Raw genomic sequence first — 23,449 nt, 5'->3', positions numbered from 1 at the left:
TCTCCTCCTGAAGTTTGTTGGACTGCATTTCTGTCCAGTTATTGGAACAGTCAAAGCTGGGCTGTGGAGATCTGGGGCTATGTGTTGCACAACCAGTGCCTGGAAGCAGGGTGGTATGCAGAGCTGTGGGGTGGTGGCCCCTGCTGACAATGTGGGGACAGTTATGTCTCCTTCAGACAGCTCCAGTTTTACTTCTCCTTTGTTAAACAATGATTTCTTGAAGGGGATATCTTTATTACAAATCTTAATTGCCAAGTTTCACTGAAGGCTTGATTAGCTGTCTGAAAGCAGGATTTAATGATGCCTGGTGCAGTTTGTGACTGCCTGTTTAAACAGCTGGATATGCTGAATAACAGCTTAAACAGCAGCATGCTCTTCTCTAGACACTCATTTATGAGGGACAGCAAGGGCAAGGCTACTAAAAAGCAGAAGCTGATAAACTTTCTTGCTCGGACAGCTGGGGTTAGCTGTCCTGGTCCCAGCCTACAGCCCTGTGGCAGCGTATGGTTGCGAGCACGCATGGCCGGGCTACTGTCATGGCCCCATCCCCACTGCTTAGGAGACCTCTGAAGCTGAGCTGCCATCTGTGTGCTAATAAACAGCTGTAACTGGACCCTCTCCCACTCACCAGGATCTGGGCAGCTCTCCCTGGAGAGTTTGCTTCATGCATTACAGTGATGTTCTGTGTAAACGTTCATGTCTGGGGACTAAGGAGTACCTCTTATCTGAGCTATGAAGTAACCAATTCAATAAACAGAGTCTCACTCAAGTCTACTGCAGATAATGGGGGAGAAAAAAACTTATGAATGCTGCCGCTAGTGCCTCGTTTTGCTCAGGAAATCTTGCATTGGAAGGAGCACAAGCCTGAGCACAGCCAGCACTGCAGTGATTGATGAGTGCACACACAGGCCCTAATGAGCCTGTGTTGACTGTCTGTGGTACTGCGAAATTAAAAATAAATATTAAAAAAAAAAGACCTCAGCCAACCAACTTGCAAACAGTTTCTAAAAATGGGAATTAATATTGTGAGTAACTGCTGGCCTTTATCTGGAAGTGTGTACATGTGTAAAAGAGGTGGTCTATGAGTGCTATTTCACTATTATTAGAACTAGCTATATTCAACAATTGATCGTTTCCATGTAGATGTTTGAAATGCTATTAGAGGTGAGATCAGAACTGCTTGGTATAAGACAAGCAGCAAGCTGCAGCGCAGCAAGTTTCTTGATGGAGTTGGGATGTCAGAGGAGTAAAATGGCTGTTCACATTCTTTAGGGACTGCAAAAGAAAGGGACAGAATTTACTTATATGAAGAATCTTTCGTATTTGTGTACCATCCTTCAGACTCTGAAATGCACTGTTCAGCACTCTTTGCCTCTTTATAAATGGTTTTGAATTATGGATGATATTTAACAATAATTGGACTCCTGAATGTTAAATCTTTCCTGAAGTTGTATTGAAAATCAATCTGCATTCATTTAGTAGAGGGGAAAGGACTGGTAAAATTTAATACCCTGTTCAGGGGCTTTATCTTAGCCAAGAACTAATCTAGTATATTTTCTGTATTACAAGGAAATTCAGAGTAAGTTCTGTTTATTTTAATGCATTTCTGCAGGTTCTTTTGAAAACAAGGAAAGAAGTAGAAGATTTAAATGCGACAATGATTGTTGCTGAGGAAGTTGCAACAGTACCAGCTGCTCGAAAGTAAACTGAGAAATTACACCTTCTATATTTCTTTCCTGGGAGAACTGCTGAAAACTTCCTGCCCTTTCTAGTTCTGTTCTGTGGCCAGGAATGGTGTTGGACTTCTGTTACTGATATCTGTTGCTCTGTGATTTTTAGGAACATTTACAAATAACCCTATGACACAAGTTCTACAGTGACTATGCTTGTACCATTATAAAGGCAGAATTATATCTGCTTTAATTTAGTCAATCTGGTTTAAAGTGTAGTTACAAGTCTGACAGCTTGCAAAGTCGAATCTGGCACTGTTTTGCAACTGACATAAATATTTGTTCTGCACTTTGTGTTTTGTAGTAAGATATGGAAGTGCAGAAATGCAGTGATTAACAAGAGGTTTTTAAAAAAGGAAAACAGAACTAACTTTCAGAGAAGTCTGTGCAGAAAGATCTGCTTCTTCTAAATCTGGCACTCAAGTTTAATTTGAAGCATTGACTCTTAGAAATCCCTTTCACATACAGGCATATATGAATAGCATGCAGCCTGTGTTTGGCAACCCATGACTGTACTTGCTATCTATTAATTCAATCTATTTAATATCTCATCTTTTGTTATAAATTTTTTCACTTTCCTGTTGTTTTTGAGGTTTTTCAGACATATTACCTCTCATCCACAGCAACCTAGCCACGCTATTAAATATTGGAGGATACAGACTTACAAGGCACTTGTGGCTGTAGCTAATGAGACTTTGATATGAGCCTTGTACCTTTGAGTAGTTGTAAGCTGTGGGATGAGTGGTGGCATGCAGGAAAGTGTTCTGTGTGGAACAGAAGTCAACTGTATAATATGTAGATCAGATTTTAAAAACTAACAAAACAAAAAACAAAAGCAACAACAGAACTTCCAAATATGAAGTAGTGTTCTCTCTGTACCAATCGTCTCTTTCCCTCCTGGAGTGTGATTCAATAGCTCTTAAGAGGAAAGACTGTGCTTGCTAACTCAGTATGTTTGTTCAGCATCCTAAGGGAAAATAAACAGTTGTCATATGGCTCTATCTTTCACCTCCTTATGCCAGCAGCTTTTTTTGTCTAGAAACTGTTCTGTTGGCCTACTGCTTTCTTTGACCATAAGTACATCCTATAAACTGACTCTGAGTAGATGTGAAAAACACAAACTTTAAACATATGCATTCTATACTTAAGATCTTGTTTGTTTACTGCTGGATTACATTAAGCAAGTATATGTATGTAGGTATAACTTATAATCATAGTTATATTGCACATAATGGGTTCTGCTGTTTCCATTTGTCATCTTTTTAAAGTGTGTGGGTTTTTAAATGTTTGTTTGTTTTAAGACTCCAAGTCTAGGCTCTGACTCTGGAGGAAAAAATAAGAACATTCTTTTCAAGAAGTCGAATACTGTCTTACTGTGAGATAAGTGGAAGCTCATCTTGTTCTAGAAATCTGAACTGTGGAAGTACTCTTCGGTATTCAGATTTTAGATGACTTAACAGTTCTTTGAGCTTTCAGTGTATTGTGTGAGCGATGTATAAACATCAAAAGGGCATGGCTGTTGGCACCACCAGTGACCTCCTATCTACAGAGCTTCAACACGTCTCAGAAACATACGGAATAATTAGTTTTAGCGAAGTCATCAAAACTGTGTGGGAAGAGAATTGGTTATTTTGACTATATTGAAACAGCGATGGCGACGGTTTTGCATAGGCCAAAGATCCATTTTAGTTTTTACTTTTCTATTATGGGCTTAAAGAAAATGTAGCACAAGCTTTAAAAGTTCTTTCAGAGCTCAGGAATTAATTGATAACTCACTGTTGTATATTGTTTAGCTTTTTTGGCTGCAAAACCAGAAAATAACTTATAAATGATATTTTTAAAAAGACTATATTAGCCAGTTGTTTGGATTCCCACGTTTTTATCTTGTTTAGAATACATTGTAGAGTATTTTACTTTTTCTAGTGTATCTTCCAAAAATATAGCACATCTGTCAGAGGTATCATAAGAGGTTAGTTGTACAGCTATAGTCTGCTGCTAAATACCATTTAATTCTTCCAAAATTTAACGTTTTATCATGAGGTATGGCAAAAATTTACATCTAGAATTCCAGTTGTGGATCATACTTTCACTACGTGTTGGTTGACCTGCACTATGATTCCTTTTTTCAAACATCAAGCTCCTGTGCTGTGTGCGTGGCTGGGGACGGCAATTTGCAATTCCATTTTCAGTTGACATAAAGACTTTACATGTGAATTTCCCAGTGGAATGTATAGAGTTGCCATCAGATATTCAACTCAAGAATTTGATCACCTCTCTTTACCAGAGTTCTATACCATAGAATAATATCATTACTTTTTGGCAGCATGCGCATTTTCAAACAAATGTTTTCAAAGATGAAGTGCAGAAAGAGTAAAACTTCATCAAAAAAATCTTTGACAAGCATCTTGAGAACTGCAACCTCTGCCATCAAATTGAACTGATGCATTGGTTTCCCAAAAACAAGGTCAAATATTCTAATGGTTTTGTTTTTGTTGCTCTTTTAAAAATATTTTTATTAAAAAAAAACAAAAACAAAACTTATTTTGTTTTTTTTTTTTACATGCCTTAAGTATATTGTATTATATATTATTTTGTATGCAGCCCAAGACAATTCCTTTTCACTCTATGTGGCCCAGACAAGCCAGAAGGTTGGACACCCATGGAGTAGGTTGTCTGCCTTGGGAAAAACAGGCAGATAGGAAACTGTAACCTAAAACTAAACAAACTCCCCCCCCCCCCCCCCCCCTTCCCACCAGCTTATCTGTGGAAAGAGTACATAATCAAAGTTTAGTCAGAAGTTTGAAGTTGCTAGCTAAGGCTGTTTAGTGTCACTCTTGATAGCTAATTCTCAGTTGAGCATAATTTTTAACATTCCTTGTTACTATGCATTTGAACTGTGACAGAGGAGGAATCCAGACTGAAAATGCTTTTTCAGCTGTGCATTTTAGTGCATCTCTCCAGTGATGGAGAAGCATGCTCCAACATAGAGTAAAGGCAAGCTAAATCCAGTCTGATTTTTATGGAAAACTGACTTCTTTTTGTCTCCCACATCTATGGAGGTGTGGAAGACATAACAGACACAACCACAATAGCTTTATTATTGTGCTTGAATGCATTCACATGCCTTCTGCCTTCCCAATAAATGCTCAGTCTATGCCTTAAATTTAGGTCACGCAGATAACTGCCAAGGCTACCTGTGATAGGATTGTAATAGTTCAGCTTTTCTTTGACTTTGTATGTATGCATATAGTTTATTTACTTTTAAATCCTATTAGGTTTTCAGTTCCCAAGTTTTCAGTAGCCTATAGCAATTTGTTCATTTGTTTGCTGGAAGCCTTTAGAGGATTATTTTGCAATAGGGCTGTGTTTTATAGGCACTAGGACACAGATAAAAAATCAGTCATCATTTACTATTATAAGCCACTAGTTTTCCAGATAGGCAAAGGTTTTGATGGCATAATGCAGTATTATGCACATATGTCCTTTGATCTTACTGCATGTTCCTATTCCAGAGAAGTCTAAGGCAGTTGAGTCCAAGAGCAGAATGTCAGCTCCCATATGGCTGCAAGCAATATCCTCATTTTTGGCTGCTTTAAAGCTACTGTACTAGTGCCCGCAACCCCTGGTAGAAATTATGTAGTAATCTCTGTCAGTGTTCATTCATGATAAATAAGAACCATGTGGGTGTACAAGGAGCAACTGCAGCGCTTAGCGTGTTCCTCTGCCAAGGTATGAGCAGAGAGGTCACTGCAACTGAGTGCAGTCCTGCCGCAGCAGCGCTGGCTGAGACCTCCACACAAATCGGTGAAAGCAAAGGCACTGGTTTACTCTTATTTCTGGAAATACGTATTTATGAGGCAGATTCCTGATGGTGGCAGCCCAAAAGATTGAGTGAGGGAGTGAAGTGTTTTGATAAATAGTCATTGAGTTTGCTAATATGTTGCATGAGCTCTTTATGCAGCGTTGTCTTTCACAACTAGAGTACTCAACCGTTTCCTAATTTGCACATAAAAATGAGTTCTGCCTGACACTGGATATACTTCCCGTGGCCAAACATGTGCTCTCAGGCTTGTTTTCAAAACAGAACAGCTGCTTTGTGAACACAACTATCTGAAAGCTGTCTGGAATAATTGCACTGTAATAACATCGGCACCCTCATATCTGGCATGAAGCTCTTCCGAATTTTTTTTTTTCCCATGCCTTTCTGTTGAACCTCTGTGTAGGGTTTACGTTTCCTTTTCACACAGACTGATTTCACTTGTGGCAGAGAGTGCCAGGCAGCAATCCTCTGTGTCTGCTATGGTGGCTGCGGGCTGCATGCTGCCGCGCAGCCCAGGCCTGAGAATGGGCAGGGTGCTGGCTGCCTGCTGCGTTCGTGGTTTCATCTGTGTTTGTATTTGGGGGATGCTGTTACTTCTGGAAAACACTACCGAATGTGCCTTCATCCCTGCTATGAGAGGGATAGTCAATCTGAAGGAACTGGGTAGCTCAAGTGTGGATGTTAGACCACACCGCAGAGCTCCTGTGTGGAGGACAGGGTTTGCTCCCAAACAACATTAAGGCGAGAACTGTACTGCTTCAGCCAGAAGTCATCGTGGTATTTGAGTGAAGCATTTTTTGTCTCTCTCTCTGGAAAACAAACACCTGGTCACAGCCATAACTCAGGGTCTGAGAAATTGGAGGCAGCTTTGTACTGCAGCACACATGCTGCCAACACAGGTCAGGTGCTGCTCCTGCTACCAGAATGCTTGCTGTGGCATGGGCTGTGATGGCATCTAAAGCAGGTGTAGCCAAGCATGTAATTAAAGTGGCTTGGATGGAATCAATCCCCCAGAATCTGTGTTTTACTTGCACATTTGCCTTATTGTGAGTTCTTGAAAGTTGCTTTGCATATGTTATTGGATGAAAACTGTTAGAACGCTGATCCCATTCATTGCACCTAAATGGGAATGAGGAATAGACACAAAAATGAATGATGTTAAAGGGTTAAAAAGGAGTAATGGTCAGAAGCATCCTCTTTGCTCACTTCTGCAGAAAGAAACATGCATCTTTTCTGCCAGCAAAACTGATGCAAGTTATCACTTTTAAATCAAGTCAGAGGAGCCTGCAGGAATTTCATTAACATTTTTGCAATATCAAAAAGGAGCTACTTTCCTCATTTGGTTAGTAATCCTCTATATAATGTGCCAAGGTAACTGTCATTTAATGTGCTTTTCTTAAGGCATGCTATTAACAGGATAAAATCATACACTGTTTGCTCTTTTATTTAAAGCAGATGCATGCTCACGCATGCACACACAACCAACCAAGCAAGAAAGCAAAATAAACAAAACTCCAAAGACTAAATATTCTGTGAAGAGCCTGTCCAGAATCTGAGATTCCAAATTCTGCATTCTTCTCCATTTAAAAACTGTTTAAATACCAGATGCACACAAAATCCAGTGACACTGAAATAACACCTTTTAAAACTCTTCATCTGTAACTTTAAAAAACTGACCATTGGCAAGTATACTGAAAGCATTTCCAAAGTAAATAGTACCTTTATAAAAATAGGTTCCTGTCTGTTCTGTGACTATTTGCAAAACTGACTTAGGCAGCTTATTTAGACTTACTGGGTATGAGCACAATACAGGTTCCTTTTGTTTTTTGCATGAATTTTGCAGTGAGTCTTGAAATGCATGAACAAGGTATAGGTAGAATTACTGTGAGTTTCATTAAAAAAAGAGTAACAGTATCCCATAAAGAATAGTAGATTGTTTTACCAAAATGTATTTGTACATTTGTTTAAGACAGTCTTAGTTACACTTAGTGACTGTGAGGGAGAAAATAAGATCAATCCGATGCAGCCCACATTTTATCACTTACACCATGTTCTCAAGTAGTGATGTTGAAATCCTTGCTTTGAGCATTCCTCGGGAAGCTGTAGGTGTGAAAAATGTCTATCCCAAACCAAACTTTGCAGTTACAGTCAGTGCTTGACTGTTCTCCTAGGAAACTGTCAGCAACGGATTCACTTGGCTTGGTGGTGCAGTCTAGTATGATCAGACTTTCCTTAATCTGTTCCATAGAAAAAAATCCTACCCTCTGTCTCCAGCTGTTTTAGCCATAATCTAAGATGGCATGTTCTTCATCCATTCTGTGGTGACTTCTGTAGAATTACTTTAAATTGCATAACCTTTAGAAGAACATATCATACCATTATCGCTGAACTTACGTCCATCTGTGAGTCAGTGTGTCTGTGAGTGCACTGCACTGGAATTCTCTGGGATGGCTCTGCTCTTTTTAGGTGTGCACATGGGATTTTCTTCTGACTCTTGACCACAAAAGGCTGCTAGCACTCAAGCTGGAAAAATGTGGAGTAATATACCTTTTAAAACTGTCTTTCCATAATGTTTGGATGTCCATACCAAGTTGATTGAAGAGTTTCAAATACTCTCAGTTTCTTTGATGCACGGTGCAGGAGCATCAGTGTGGTGTGGCAGAGTCAATAATTAACTTGGGCAGCACCAAGTAACAGCTGTAGAAGGCCTGTTCAAAACAAAGAAGTTAGTGTTTTCCTTTGAGTAGGTATTGGTATGCGGGGCTGTCATTGTGTAAGGTTTACATCAATTTGCTGGATGACTGGCTAAGAGTGAGGTTAAAAAACAATCTTGTGTTTGAAAATGTAGAGAAACCATGTCTAAGTTATGGAAAACTGAGCGTGGTAAGAAAGCACTGTATATGATTTCCTTATCCTTGCTACTCTTCATGGTACTCTGATGGCTTCAGCTGAGAATGGACTACCACATCACTGTCTGACCTGGCTGGAGTGCTTGTGGGAGTGAGCTGGTGACTCATACTCAATCTGTCTTATTTCACTGGGGGAGGAAAAGAAGAAATCAGGGGGTCCTGAGACCAATCTCCATAGATTTCCTTCTGCGGTTGTATTAGACAGATTTCATTAGAATTTCATTGGAGTGATTTTTTTGTTGTTGTTGTTTTTTGTTGTTGCTGTTGCTCTGTAAGTTATGTCTGTGTTAATACAACTATTATTGCTAGCCTGACTGCTCATTGGTACCCTTTAAAGTATATTGATACCTGTCTGTCAAGCGTTATCATCTCTAGCAAGTGCATTTCTTATATGAAGAAAAAGGGAAGCAGGCTGCTTCCTTGTGTGTCAGTTTTGTGGGGATCAAACAAAAATAAAATAGTAGGCTGTGACAGATTTGAGTACACTCAGGATGAACTCTTTGCCTGTATTCTGTGCAAACTTCAAAGTTACCACTAGTGGAAAAGACTAAAGGGTTAATAGGAATGTTTTTTGCAGCAGCCATCTCTAGCAAATGTTACTGTGCTGGTCAGGATAAACCCAGAGGATGTTTTATAGAAAAGTGAGGCAAGAACAGGCGCTGTGTCTGGTATAGCGATTAGAGGTGATTCATTTTACTTTCTGTATGGATTGATCTCCTGGGCTCTGTTTAGAGGGCAGCCAGTGCTTGAACTGAGACCAAATGGAGGAACTACAATGTGCTCTGGGATCCAGGCAGATCTGATTAAGTATTCAATGTTGGATAGGTGTCTTATACTTTTGATAGCTTTGAATTGTGTACCATGATTATGGAGCATATTGCTAAGAGTACAGAATGTCGTTCAATAGTATAATCAGGAAAATATCAAGCTGTTTAGTGGGAATTCTTGGCCCTGCTTGAACTGCGTCAAAAGCCCTGGGATATAAAAAGGAAATTGGTTGCATGGTCATTTGCTTGCGTTCAGTAAGAAGGCAAAATTAGCACTAGTATAATTTGCCGACACCAGATTCTGAATAAAACAAAAACCCATGCTCTTTTGTCACTGTCCAAAGACTTAAAAGCAGTCAGTGCAGCCTGCTGGACTCTGGTGTCCACTGTTTGCTGCTGGGTGAAGCTCTCTGCTACCATTCACTCGTGAGACAAGAGGTGACAGGATTAGCTCAGGCAGAGTAGTAATAAACTATTTTTGTTTCAAAGATTTCTTCCTGTCCAGAGGTCATACTAGCTTTGTTTTTATCTCTTGAGCTAGCTGTTTACAGAGCAGATACTTCTCTGCTTCCTCTTCCTGAAGATAATTTTAAATACAGCATCTTTGTCAGTAGGATTTCTTGTCTGGTGATGTCTCATGCTTATAACATGACAGTATATTTGCCTGTCTCTTGGAATCAGATGTGGGCAAATTGTGAAGTCACTTGATACAGTGTGCTTTGGTTGTAACTGTGGCCTGAAAACTTAATATATGTTTCTTCTTTTTCTCTCACAGATAACCTCCTAGTTTTTACTGTAGCAACTAAGGAAACCGATGGCTTTCATCGCTTCATGCAAACTGCAAAGCACTTCAACTACACAGTGAAGGTACAGTATGTTCTCATGCCAAGTAGTCATACTACACAGCCTTTAAGGTAGAAACAGTGCAGTAATAACTGAATCTGTTGAAACCTTCCCATGGCAGCGAAAGGAGATTAGTAGATACTGTGGTCAGGACCCTCAGTCATTCTGTCATAATTTATCATCTAGTCTGGCCTTGCAGTGCAACTTGTTTGTTTTGAGCAGCTGTACAACTGCTGCGGGAAGCTGTACTGGCAGCACAGGAGGTGGTGAGTGTTCCCATCCTGTTTAACCAAGGTGGGAGTCCTGCTGTGGAGAATGAGGGAGGGTCACAACTGCAAGCTGCCTTCTCTTTCCCAAGACTCCGTGACTCTATGAGAGTATAAAACATTTCTAATGATTTTCCTAGCCTCTTGTGTCTTGTTCCCAGTCTCCATATGTCATGTACTGAACTTGGCCTTTACATGACCTTGGGAAAAAAGCAAAAGCCCTAACTATCTTGTAACTTTCCACACAATTTTTGTCTGCAAAAGAAAAAATCCAGGAATTCAGATTGTATTATGACATTCTTCTGCTTGCTTACTCACCACAGTGTCTGAACTGTAATTAGGAAATGATTTGGTCTCTGAAGTTTGACTTTTGCTGTTGAACTTGAAAACCTGAGAAAACCTTTCCTAAAGTTAATGTTGTTCTAAAGCACTTGAGGAGCCCGGGCTCTGCATACAGCTATTAGCTTTGCAGATTTGTCTAAAACAGCGTGCAATTCATTTGTTTCAGGTTTTAGGAGTTCCAAAAATCTTTTATCTTTCAAATGCTCAAAACCCACAAAAATGTTAAGGTAAAATTGGCACTTGGCTACACAGAAATGTTGTTCAGCTGATTTTAGCACCCAGTTGTAAACTGGGGAATATATCCTTCATTTGTATAAAAGTGTTCTGGGGGTATTTCAGGAATAGTGGAGCTTGGAATTTGTATTAGTAATATCCTGATCCCTCAAGCTTTTTGATACTTCCTGTTCCTAAAATGATGAAATTGTCTTCTAAACATCTCATTCAGAATGTTCTTCTAACATAAGTTTTGAAACAATTATTCATTTTTTCCTTTTTCTGATGGAAATGTGTTTAAATAAACAGTGGTAGCAGGCAATTACTTGATTCTTATTTGGTTAAGAAATTTGTCTCATGTTTTTGCAGTGATGTCATCATGCTGAATGCTGCTTCAGACATGGAAAACTTATGATGCTGGAAATGCTGGCTTGCTGTGCTTTAATGCATTGCTTCTGCTTTAACATCTGTTTTCAATAAGGGTCTGCTTTCAAAAGCCTCTTGTTTTTTGTTACCAGCAAAAAAAAAAAAAAAAGACTTTTTACTTATTCCAGGTACTTGGAAAAGGTGAAGAGTGGAAAGGTGGTGAGTTGACGAACTCCATTGGTGGAGGGCAGAAAGTCCGCCTGCTGAAAGAAGGCATACAGGGCTATGCTGATCAAGAGGACTTGATTGTAATGTTTGTTGAATGGTGAGCAAACCTGGCTTGTCATTACATTTAAGCTTGGGTGCGCACACAGAAGTAGCTGGTGTGATGTGCTGAAAGTTGCATGCCTTCTCTGTTTGTTTGAGAATGTTTGCTCCCATTTTTTTCATTCATAAAAATAGTAGATTCTGCTTGGAGCAATCACTGCTTTTTAAAAAGGATTTACAGATGTAAGAGTTGCTCATAGTTCTGAGGCCTCAAGGGGGTGAAAAAATGTTGTTGGAGCTGACAAGCTTTCAGGCAATCAGGCAATCGTGCATCCATCCCTCCTTCTGCTGCGGTAGTGTGGGATGTGGCTGAGGGCTGGGAGCTGGAGGACTGGCAAAAGCAGCTCCAGAAATAATATGGCCAGAAGAGACCAGAGTGTGATCTCCGTCCATGAAGTAACAGTGACATGGAGGAAGCTGGAAAACAGGCCCTTGAGGAAAGCACTTAGTGAGAGAACTCCTTTTATGTGCTGGAGAGCTGAAGTGAGGCACTGTGCCATACAGACCCCCAGTGCCTGCTGTGTCTGCAGATGGAAGCATGGAGACAGGGCTGCTGTGGGTGCCAGATTACTGGTCACAGCATGGATACGCTTAAGCATGTGAGCCTATATAATGTGCCTAAGCATATGAGCCTAATATAATGAGCCTCCTCATTGGAGGCCAGATAGCCTTCTTTGTGTTGCAGAAAGCAGGGGATACAAGGGGTTTTGAACACATTTACTTTTTTTTTTTTTTCTTTTTCTCTTCCTGTGTGTGACAAGAGAATGCAGAGAGCAGGTAAGGATCCAGCTCATGGCAGCCACTAAGGCCTCTCACACCCGTGCTAGGGTCACTGAAGGATCCTACAAGGAGGATGTGGGGCAGGCCTGGAGCTTGTGCATGGTTCACACTCTGTTACCAGCTCATCTTGAAATTTCTGCTACTAAGTTTTCCTTCAGTACTTTGAGCAAGCTTTATATGGGAAATGGATTTTTACACTTCTGTAACTTCAAACTGTATGTAACTTTTAGAGCTACATATTCTTGTTCATTTGTTTGTTTTCTTTCTAACTTGATTAACAGTTTTCTGTTCAATAAGTAGAAAAAGTAACTTTGTAAAAATCAATATGTACATGCTCGTAGTGTTCTGGTGATCATGTGAGACCTGGAAGATATTTGAGAGTAATGAGGGGAATTGTTCTGATCTGTATGAGGTTCAGATAAATCATCAGTTTACTTAACGCTCACTGCTTATATTGTCTTATTGTTTTCTAACTTATAATCTCAGTACCTCACTGTTTTTCCCTATATGGTAAAATACTTAAATTGATTTGGGTATAGCTCAAATTTCTCCAACATAATTTTTTATATCCAGGATGGGCTGTCTGAGAGGGAGATGGATGAGAGAATACAGCAGACCATGTGTGTTCAAGTACAGATGTCATAATCTTTCTTGCCATGAAAACTTGCCATTTTAAGCCTCCCGGGTTCTTGAAGGCTATAATCCCAAATACATGTTGATTTTAAACTTTTGGGACAGACTCCAAGTAGGAAAAAAAAATATTTTTTCTTTCTGATTCTAGCATTATGTTTTAATTATAATGAGTCTTTACATTTCCAGGAATCCTTGTTATTGATTTAAACACTGAGAAATGTAGCATATCTATAGGAAATTCCTTTCTTTTTCAGGTATTTTTCTTTATATTCTCTGTGAAGCATTTGGGATGTTAATCTTGGTGGGGGATGGAGGGAATCTCCTGGTTTATTTACTGTAACTAGGTGAATAATTTACAATGAACTTTTTGTGCAGCTTCTTGCTATTTTTTGTGCGGTGTTTTTTACGCGGCTCGCAATTCTGGAAATAGTTTCAACTTTTTTAGTAGTCAGCTTGTGTCTAGGTGCAGATGGAATACAATTGAAATTAGGTTTGTTTTTGTGAGAGCTAGCTGCTGGTTTATTTTGGACTGTTTCAGACTGAACTGGCTAACGGCCAGCACAGACTGGGCTGAAATGGTTGGTGCTGTGACTGTTCACCCAGAACTCCCACAGAAATCTGCTTGTGTTGTAGAACACTGTTGAAGTCTCGATGATTTTTTAAAACATTTGCCAGGAAATGAGGGATAACCATTTTGAGATATGCAGAAAGTGCCATTGAGGTATGATTCTGGCGGAAATGCATTGTAAACAACTAAGTGTGCAGCCTAACAGTCCACTTCAATAACATGAAATATGGGACCTGCATTACTAGTTGCAAATCCCCCTTGTTTGTACATGGAGCTCTTTAACTTGCAGCTCAAATAGTAGCAGGTCTTTATTGTTATAAAGCTGTAGATGCAAAGTTGCACGTTCCGTTCTGGAAGATCTGCACCCCGTGATCACTTCCCAGCTGTGACAAGGCACTGGGTGCACAGAGGGTGTGACTTGGGGCCAGAAAAGGAGGAGGGCTGGGTGGATTCCAACCCTGAACATCAACCATCTGGGAACTTCAGGAAATGGGACTGGAGTTGTGGAAACTTTATTTACCCCCTCCACCTCCTAGTTAATCAAAAGGATTTACAAAGAATAAATAAGTGTATGTGAGCTTTTCCAGCTTGTCAAAACGACCTGCCTCCTTCTGGATATATCTTTACTTATTCTTCTCTGTCCAATTCTAAAGTCCTATTCAAATCTGGAACACAGCTCATCATCATAATAATTGTTAAAGATAGTCCTGGAACCCATTTTGCGATGGTCTCAGTGGGGTAGACCTCAATTGGATCTTTCTTACGATAGGAATTTGGTACTGTGTCTGACATAGTAGGGAAGCGAGGCAAATGGATAGGTTTGAGCTTGGCTCAAGAAGTTCTCCATTTGTCAGAGACAAGTAGAACTGTGTAAAGCCACAGATGAGGACTAGTGGTGAGGAGCAGGAAGCTGGTGGAGATCCTGTTTGGGGAGGGGTGTAGGTTACTTCTTGATGAAACAGAGCCACAAAAATTGGTGGAAAATGTACATACATGATAGACTCATGCCCTTGCATAATATCCCTTTGTATGTAAAGTTTACAATAATTGCTAATACAATTTAGCTGTTCTAAGTTGAGCTCTGTGCTGTGTTCTGTATTATGAACTGTGCTGCACTAAGTAGCATATCCTTTCCCAAGCAGAGCCTGTGGCTAGCGCAGCATGTTGCTCAGCTTTGGCTTTTTTTCCAGAATGACACTCATTGGGAAGCAACGTTCCAGGGGTGTTTGGTTCCTTCCTGCAGCTGCAAATCATTGCAGCAGCAGCACTAACCTGATCAAAGAGGAGAAGCACAGCCTGCCATAAGCTATTAAGTTAAAGCCTCAGACAAATCTCTGTTTTTGTCTGTCTTCAACTCTTCTCCTGTTTCTTGCTTGTTCTTCAGGCCCGTTCTGGCTTTGAATCAGACTACACTAGCTGAATGGAAAAGGGAGGAAAGTACTGTTCTGTATATTTTGGGCGGAAGCAGGCAGTTTTTGCAAAACTGGGGAAGCTCCAAAATGTACAATACATTTTTCTTTTTTCTTTTTTTTTTTTTTCTTCATACATTCTTCTGCCAAAGTTACAGAAAAACAAAACAGTGAAGGTTTGCAGAACCTCACTTACTTTATATAGACTACATAACACACTTCCTCTCCAGGGCTCATGCTTTGCTCTGCGGTGGAGATCCATTGCATTTGTAAGCCAGCTGTTGTTCAGTTTTCTTAGTCCAATTGCATGAAATCCCCTTTGAAGAAAGGACGTTTTAAATAATTCAGAACTGTAACAAAGAAGCACCAGAAGGCAGTAAGAGTTGGTTTCTTGGCACTATTGCTGAGTAACACATTGCAATGCAAAACATTCTGTTTACTGCTCGTGGGATACTGCTGTCCTATCTCCTAGCCTGGCTCAAATACTTAGCAAGAACAAAATCGTGATAAAGATGAGACCTTTGGAGCTGGTAGCTGTACCTTTCCTCTGCCCTATTTCAGGACTGCAGATTTAAGGTACCTAAGGCAGATGCATGAAATAAGAATATCCCCATAAACAAAACAGCTGAGACACTACCATTAAATTCAGATATTTTGTTTCTTCAGCCAGAGATTAGTCTGTTACGCTGCGATCCCAATATTTCCTCACTTTATGCCATGTGAAATGAACCTTGAAGTGTTTTGTGCATTAATGCTTTTATATGTTGATCTTGAGCATGAATAAAGGAGCCTTATGCTTTAAATTATTTAATCATTTACATTCATTTTATGGTTTTTCAGAGGATTTGATTTAGATTTTGTGCTACAGCGAGGAACCGCTGGGTTCACAATACTCCATCACTATATGACCTTTGCCAAAGCTTCACCTTTTCTGCTTTTGGCTAATGCTGGCCTCCTCTTATGGATAACTCCTTGGCTCCTTGGTTTAGATATCAGCCTTTCCAACTTTCGGTCTTTGTGATTGAGAATCAGGAGTTAAATCTGATGAACACAAAAAAATAGGCTACTTTTATAAGTAAATATTATGAAGTTTAGGGTCTTCTGAAGTCTTCAGCACATCAAAAAAGTTAAAGCAGAAATTTAAATATTGTGAAGATGTAACACAGTTTAACGATAGTCTGTGTTGAGAAATGATATATTTTGAGAAATGTATGTGCCTAAGGAGATGTCAGACAGAAGTCTGTGCCAATGTGTTTTGGAACAAGATCACCCCAAGTTTCCCAGTAAGTCATCAGTAAGTTCTCCTTCATCTACAAATATATATGTTTTTCCTTTTAAATATAGAACTCCTTCTTTTAAAGATGCATACTTACATTTTACTCAAAATACGTGAAACTTGAAAATCAGTTTCAGGTAGAAAAATTCTGAATGGAGAAGAAATGTGGAAGGCTCAGAAAAAATAAATGGAAATGGAAGGGGAAGCTGTTGGTTAAATAGTATTGATTGAGGACTTATTTTCCCAGAAGATTGTAGGATTTTTACATATGATACAGATTTCAGAAATATGATGTCACTTTTCAGAAAAGAATGGCTGTCTGATTTTAAACATTTGAATAATCAAACCATTTGTTGCTTTGAACACAGACTCATTAAAATCAAACCAAACAGTGGACATCTTTTCTTCATTTTCAGCTATGATGTAATCTTTGCGGGAGGACCTGAAGAACTGCTAAAGAAATTTCAGGAAACAAATCATAAAGTAGTGTTTGCAGCAGATGGACTAATTTGGCCAGATAAAAGGCTAGCTGACAAGTATCCTGTGGTCCGGAGTGGAAAACGATTCCTGAACTCAGGAGGTAAGTGTGATTTGTGAATATGCTAAATCTTGAACTTGAGCGTGATGCTTTCATTATGTTTTATGTCTTTGTATGTGTAGGTATTCCTGAACTCCCGAGGAACTCACTGAAGATTGCATTTGCTGTTTACCACTCTGTCCCTTGAACGTCTGCTCTTTTGTTCTCAGGAATAGATTTCCTTCAAAATCCCATGGTATTTTTGGCAATGCCGCTGAGTAAAGCATGTAAATCAAGTGAAGCCTGGGGCATAAATGCCCTGCAACGAAATGCTATGCAGGGACCACCCAGTTACTGGTCTAGGGGTAGAAGCATAAGGTAGTACATGCTGTTTACAGAGAGAGATCATGAGCTGGGCCACAGAATTTCCTGCCTTGTTGGTACCCTGGTTTCTAAGGTATCTCTGGACCTTGTGCACAAATGCTGGTGATGACTGCCTGTCCCCTCAGCATGGCTTGGATCATTTGATTCAAGGGAAGTGTGGGTTACTCCCATTAATCTCAATGCAGTGTTAATTCAGAAGTCTCCTTTAGATGACAACTTTGTTAATTGTTTTGCAGGTGATTAATACATGTGTGCATTGACTCTGACACTGTTTATCTGCTACAGAGCACAGTACTTCCCTTTACCTGGATAAACAGTCTAGGCACTCTGCAGAGCTGAGTGTCCCCACACTTTTCTCTCTTTGCCTAGGCTATCAGGCTATCATCCCTTTTTTTTCTTTCTTTGTTTTTTTTTTTTTTTGTAATCTGTCTGGGTTTTTTTGTTTTGGTTTGATTTGGCTTAAGTGTAATGCATTTCAGGTTCAAATTGAATTCCACTTGTAGTTCTGGCAGGATCAGTTTCGGGCTTCTCTGCCAGTAGGAAGTGATTCCTTCAGATATTCAAAAGCTGTCTGGACACAACCCTGGATAATGTACTCACAGGGACCCTGCTTGATCAGGGAGGTTGGAGTAGATTATCTTCAGTGCTCCCTTCCAATCTCAACCATCTGTGATTCAGTGACTGGTGAAAATGGAGCTTTTTTTTCTACAGTGGGCTTCTTTCTTGGGAACAGTAATAGCCTGGTCTCATGCTTTGGAGTTTGCTGGACCATCTGAAGCATATCTGTTTCCATCTTGAACATGTCTCTTTGCTATTTTTTACCTTAAAAAAGTGTTACAATAAAAATAAGCTGTAATTGCAAACTCTTTAGAACAGAACTAATGCATATCACAGAAAACTCGATTTTTAAGCCAAACTGTATGAATTTCATACATTGGCACCAAACACTTTGAATGAAGTCCTTGACTGAGGGACAGCATTGGCAGAGAAGTGCTTTTTATGGAAATAACTTGTGTGCTTAATATTGCAGGATTTATTGGTTATGCTCCATATATAAATCGTATTGTGCAGCAATGGGATCTGCAGGATAATGACGATGACCAGCTGTTTTACACCAAAATCTATGTTGACCCATTGGCGAGGGTAGGTAGTGGCTGGCTTTCTCATCTCTTTCTGCTTGAAATAACATGCTGCTCCTCATAAAACATCAGGAGATAAAAATAAAAGGAATGCTGTCTCCTTCTTTCCTGAATGCCATGTTGACAGTGGTGTTTGTTCTCTGGAGGTTCCTACTGTCAGAGTGATGAACAGTCTTTGGAAGGGTCATGACTTGAAATACAGTTTCAGACTGCCTGCAGATCTAGGCAGGCTGTGCTTCGTTGTTAGAAATAATAGCTCTGAGGTATATGATTAGGCACATTCATCTCAATGAGGGTCCCATGTAGTCTGCAGTTTGACAGCCAGAGAATGTGGCATTTTTCCAGGATTTCACTGAACTACTTGCTGATCCAGAGTTTTTAGATTTTGGGTTGCTGCCATTTCAGGTCCTGCCTGGAGCTGCATCCGACTCCTCAGCTTTTTATGCAGATATGTTCAGTAAGTCTGCATCATGAATTGTGGGGGGAGACTTCTCCAAGCCCTAGCTTAACAAAGTTCTGTGCTGATTAGGAGCCTTAAAACATAGTAGATCAGAGGCATGGGCTGGGTACTAGAAAAAGTGGGTTAAAAAGAGTAAACAATATTTTGATGCAAGAAGACTTCTAGAAGCTGATATTTTAGAATTTCGAGATTGACTTTGGTCACTTGGGTGCATAAGGCAGGTCTAAAGTCTTTGAAATGTATGTATGTTCTTTTAAGTTCTGTCGAGTTATGCCTGTGTTGTAGGGCATATTTAGATACAAGTACAGAAATGTTTGAATTGTCTTTATGAAAGTTAAGTCAGATGCTAGATATGCAATTGAAAGGACAGTGCGTAGAGACGCTTGAGCTGACTCTGCACCAAACTCACAAGTAATGTATTTAGCTGTCTGAACTGATTGTCTTCTAGACAAAAAGTGTGTACCTCTGCAGAGGACACCACTACACAGTGGTTCAAAACGCCCCCATAGTACTGCCTATAAAGTTACTGGCTACATACAGAGATGCGGAGATTCTATAGGATTCTATACGCTTCTTAAGTACTGATCCTCTGTACGGTAGTGCTCAGAACTGTAGAATATGCAAGGAAATCTTGGATGATTCGAAACAAAGTACTCATATCTAAATAACAGCTTTTAAATCTATTTTAAAGGATATGTCTTTTGCTCAATGTGTTAAAAACTTTTGAACAAGGTACACTAAATGTGAGTGTAGATGAGTTTAATAATTTAGTACTAGGAATATGTTTCGAGTGAAGGTATTTTCTGTTCTGACATGATACTCAGATTTGGCACGCTGTTATTTTGAAACAGTGAAATGCAGTGATTTTGATTTAAGAACTGCTAGTGTGCTTTGTTGGTGTTCCGAGAACTGTCAATATTTCTAAGGTAAGATATAGATTTTCTTTAGCCTACCCTCCTAAATTGCAGTTTCTTTGAAGAGTTATGGTCTTTATTCTACAAATTTAGATGAGGCTTTTGCATATGTAAAACTAATTGCTATACAACTGCACAAGTCAGGAATCTAGGAAAAACTTAACAGTGTAAAACTAAGAATTCCATTTGAGAATTGAGTGTCAGGTAGCTTGGCCTGTTTAATTTGCTGTTGCTTCTTATAAGACTTCAGCAAAAGCTTTGGCTTTTTAGAATACCTCAATATCTTTGCTACTTTTATTTCAGGAAAGCCTGAACATTACTTTGGACCACAAATGTTCTATTTTCCAGACTTTAAATGGAGCTGTTGGTAAGCATATGCTTTGTATGTTGTGTTTCATTAACCATGTTATTAAAACTGTAATTGCAAAGCCATTGATACAGTTCCTTAAACATACGCTCTTCTGTTGTGATGAAATATTTGGGTGGGTAAACCAGATTTCCAGTTCAGCCACAGGCTGAAGTTTGATTTTAAAATAGCAAAAATAATTTTAAATAAATGGAGTTATCAATATTTCTGAAATTAGGAACCAAATTTCTATCAGCCTTTTGCAAACTTAATTACCATCTTCACTCTTGTAATTAAAATTGCATTTTGGTTGTTATGTGTAATAGTTTGTGAAATAATGACTAATTTCCTTTCTTTAATTGTCTTGAATTAAAATTGGAAGCTACATTTCTACAAGATTCCTTCCTTACCTTTAACCTGCAATTATGTAACAACTTTGAATTCAGATCATATCTAAAGTAACTGATTTATTTATAAATTCCTTTGTTCAAGAGTAAGTTTTTAGGCAGATTTTGTTCAAATTTTAAAGGCTGCTGTTGGCAAACTCTGAAGTTTAATGTAACATGCAATTCTTGGGATAAAGCATTTAGAATTGAGGGTCTGTTTAAAAACCAAAAAAAGCTTCCATATAAATATCTTTGACAATGACAACAACAGTAGGATGTACAGTACCAGCAAGAACTCAGAGAACTCTGAAATTTTATCTTTTTATAAACCTGTTTTGGCATGATCCTTGTTAATTTGCAGATGAAGTTCATCTGAATTTTGAAGAAGGGAAAGTAAGAGCAAGGAATTCTGTGTATGAAACATTACCGATTACTGTTCTCGGAAATGGTCCAACTAAAGTGAGTGGCATTTTTCTCGTGGTTTTGTGCAAAGACAACAATTTTAGCTCAGGCAAAAACAATGGAATAGTCTGAAATAGTTATGACCACTACTAACTTCTATTTAATATTAATAAAAATTGCATGGGTTAACAAACCGTTCTAGCAGCTCTCTGCATCATTATTTTGTTGTCACAGTAACTTGATAGCACTGCTGAAACAACTCACTCCACTCCCAAATTCACGATAGCAAGAGATATTAGAAGTGAATAACTTGATGTTAATTTGTTCATTACCAGAAAACAATTTTTAAAGCTAGTGAAGAATCATAGAACTGTAGAATCCTTAGAGTAGAAAGGGACCTCAGAAGGCCATTTGGTCCAACTCGTCTGCAATGAACAGGGATACCACAGCTGCTCAGGTTGCCCAGGTTCTGATCCAGCCTTGCTTTGAAAGTCTCCAGGGATGGGAAATCAATCACATCTCTAGGCAAACTGTTCTAGTGCCTCACCACCCTCACTATAATCGACTTTTTCCTTACATCCTACCCAAATTTACCCTTCCTGATCTTGAAGCCATTTCCCCTTATTCTTTTGCCACAGACTGTGCTAAAGAGTCTTACAGAATCACAGAATGGCCCAGGTTGGAAGGGACCTCAAGGATCATGAATCTTCAACCCCCCTGCCACAGGCAGGGCCACCAACCTCCCCGTTTAATACTAGACCAGGCTGTCCAGGGCCCCTTCCAGCCTGGCCTTGAACACCTCCAGGGATGGGGCATCCACAACCTCTCTGGGCAGCCTGTTCCAGCACCTCACCACTCTCATAGTAAAGAACTTCCAGGAGGACAGGGCAGCCCAGGCAGTCCATCCTGTACACATTTTGTTCAGCGCCAATTCTGAAAGTGCTAAGAAGGTAGATGCTGCTTTAGAAGCCAGCCAGTAGAATGTGTTTTCAGTCGTGGCATAGTATGCCGTTATGCATCATGAAAATATGTCTTTTACAATTTCTAAGTGCTTTTCATGTGGTTGGTCTCTGCATTTTGTTTGAAGTGTTGATTTTAAGATTTAGGAGAATTAACTAGAATCATCTTTTGGCATGAAAACATGCACAGCAGCTTTTGAGAGCTGGATCTGTAGTTTGTTTCTTGTAAGTCTTGCATGCATTTGGTTGGTAGTTTGTCTGCTTACAGTTTTTTTTTTTTTGAACATAGAAATTAAAAGGATATCACCTCTGGCTTGTAAATAATAAGAAAGAAATAGGTATTTTTATGTTACTTTCTTTTTAACATAAAAATACAGTCATTTGCCTTTAGATTTAAGGCATTAAATTATTAAGCCTGAATTCTGTAAAGAGTAAAAATCACCAGCTGTATGCACATCTCATTAACCTGAATTGTTCATTTGTTACCAGATTTACTTGAATTACTTGGGAAACTATATCCCCAATGCTTGGACACGGGAAACTGGATGCACTATTTGTGATTTAGACATGCTGGATCTGTCAACAGTAACGGTAAGAAAACTTGTGAAACAAGAGCAAAACCATTGTGAAAGCATTTGATAGGTATGTAGTGATTTCTGATTCAAAGAGGCTTTGGTATGCACTCTTATGTTTAATAGGCACCTGAGGATATTTTGTCTCATATATGAAACTAGAAGGAAGGAAGTTTAATTTACTGAAAATGCCAATACTTGTGGAAATAATTTCATGCATGCATTTTAATATAGGTTTCCCCAATATTACTGAAACTAACCCCTTCCCCAAAAGCCCTCAGATCCTCTGTTCACTGTATTTCATTTCTTGTCTGTAGTGAAGACATGAATGAGGACAGAGCTTAGAGGGTCATGAGGGTTTAGGATAGCACAAAAGAAGTGATGGTTTGTTTGGCACTGAAAGTAGTGTGACAATTTCTGGACAATAAGAAGCTTGTAGAATGGGATATAAATTTAAGAAGTTATTGCAGGAATTGTAATCACTTTCACATCCTTTTAATATACATATATATTTACACATACATCTTTAATTTGAAAGTAGAACATTCTTCTGATGTTCTGCTGAAAGTTTTTGCACTCTCAGCTATATGTTAAAGTTTACCTGAGGAAAAAAGTTAAGTTTTGTCTGAGGGTGTTGCCTAAGGGGTAGTTTAAACTTAAAGCCATTAATGGAGAGTACCTTGCAATGATTGACTGGATAGCTTTTTGTATAGTTTAAGTACATCTACTTGGAATGGATCTTCCTTACTGTAGCTCATTCTTTGGACATCATACCTCACTCACTCTGCCAGCAGAAATAGTGAGACTTTTCCTTGGCCTCTGTGGAAGTGTTTACCTCTGGCATTTCTTAGTACAAGCAGTATTTCATTTTCTGAATGCGCTTTCTGTTCTGGCCTGGCTGGTTGCTACTTAACAAGAAATCTTTAGAATAAAAAGCAATCATATAATCACAGACTGTTTGGGATTGGAAGGGACCTTAAAGATCATCCAGTTTTAAGCTCCCTGCTGTGGGCAGGTTTGCCACCCACTAGATCAGGCTGCCGAGAGCCCCATCTAACTGGCACTGGGGTTGCTTTATTCGATTTTATGTATTGGTGCGCTCATATCTCCTGAAGACTTTT

General features: G+C 39.3%; 1 protein-coding gene across 1 annotated transcript in view; it reads left to right on the top strand.

Moving 5' to 3' along the window:
* The window catches only part of PLOD2 (procollagen-lysine,2-oxoglutarate 5-dioxygenase 2), a 47,224-nt gene that overhangs the window by 4,942 nt on the left and 18,833 nt on the right, over positions 1–23,449 (top strand). The window contains exons 2-8 of the mRNA XM_052685927.1: positions 10,002–10,093; positions 11,445–11,581; positions 16,666–16,829; positions 18,181–18,293; positions 19,967–20,030; positions 20,757–20,854; positions 22,246–22,347. Coding sequence (XP_052541887.1) covers positions 10,002–10,093; positions 11,445–11,581; positions 16,666–16,829; positions 18,181–18,293; positions 19,967–20,030; positions 20,757–20,854; positions 22,246–22,347 — 770 coding nt within the window. The remainder of the gene's footprint in view (positions 1–10,001; positions 10,094–11,444; positions 11,582–16,665; positions 16,830–18,180; positions 18,294–19,966; positions 20,031–20,756; positions 20,855–22,245; positions 22,348–23,449) is intronic.

This window comes from Tympanuchus pallidicinctus, unplaced genomic scaffold, assembly GCF_026119805.1.
Source record: "Tympanuchus pallidicinctus isolate F22 unplaced genomic scaffold, pur_lepc_1.0 scaffold22, whole genome shotgun sequence".
Lineage (NCBI taxonomy): Eukaryota > Metazoa > Chordata > Aves > Galliformes > Phasianidae > Tympanuchus > Tympanuchus pallidicinctus.
This window is presented reverse-complemented; position numbering and strand designations above follow the sequence as displayed.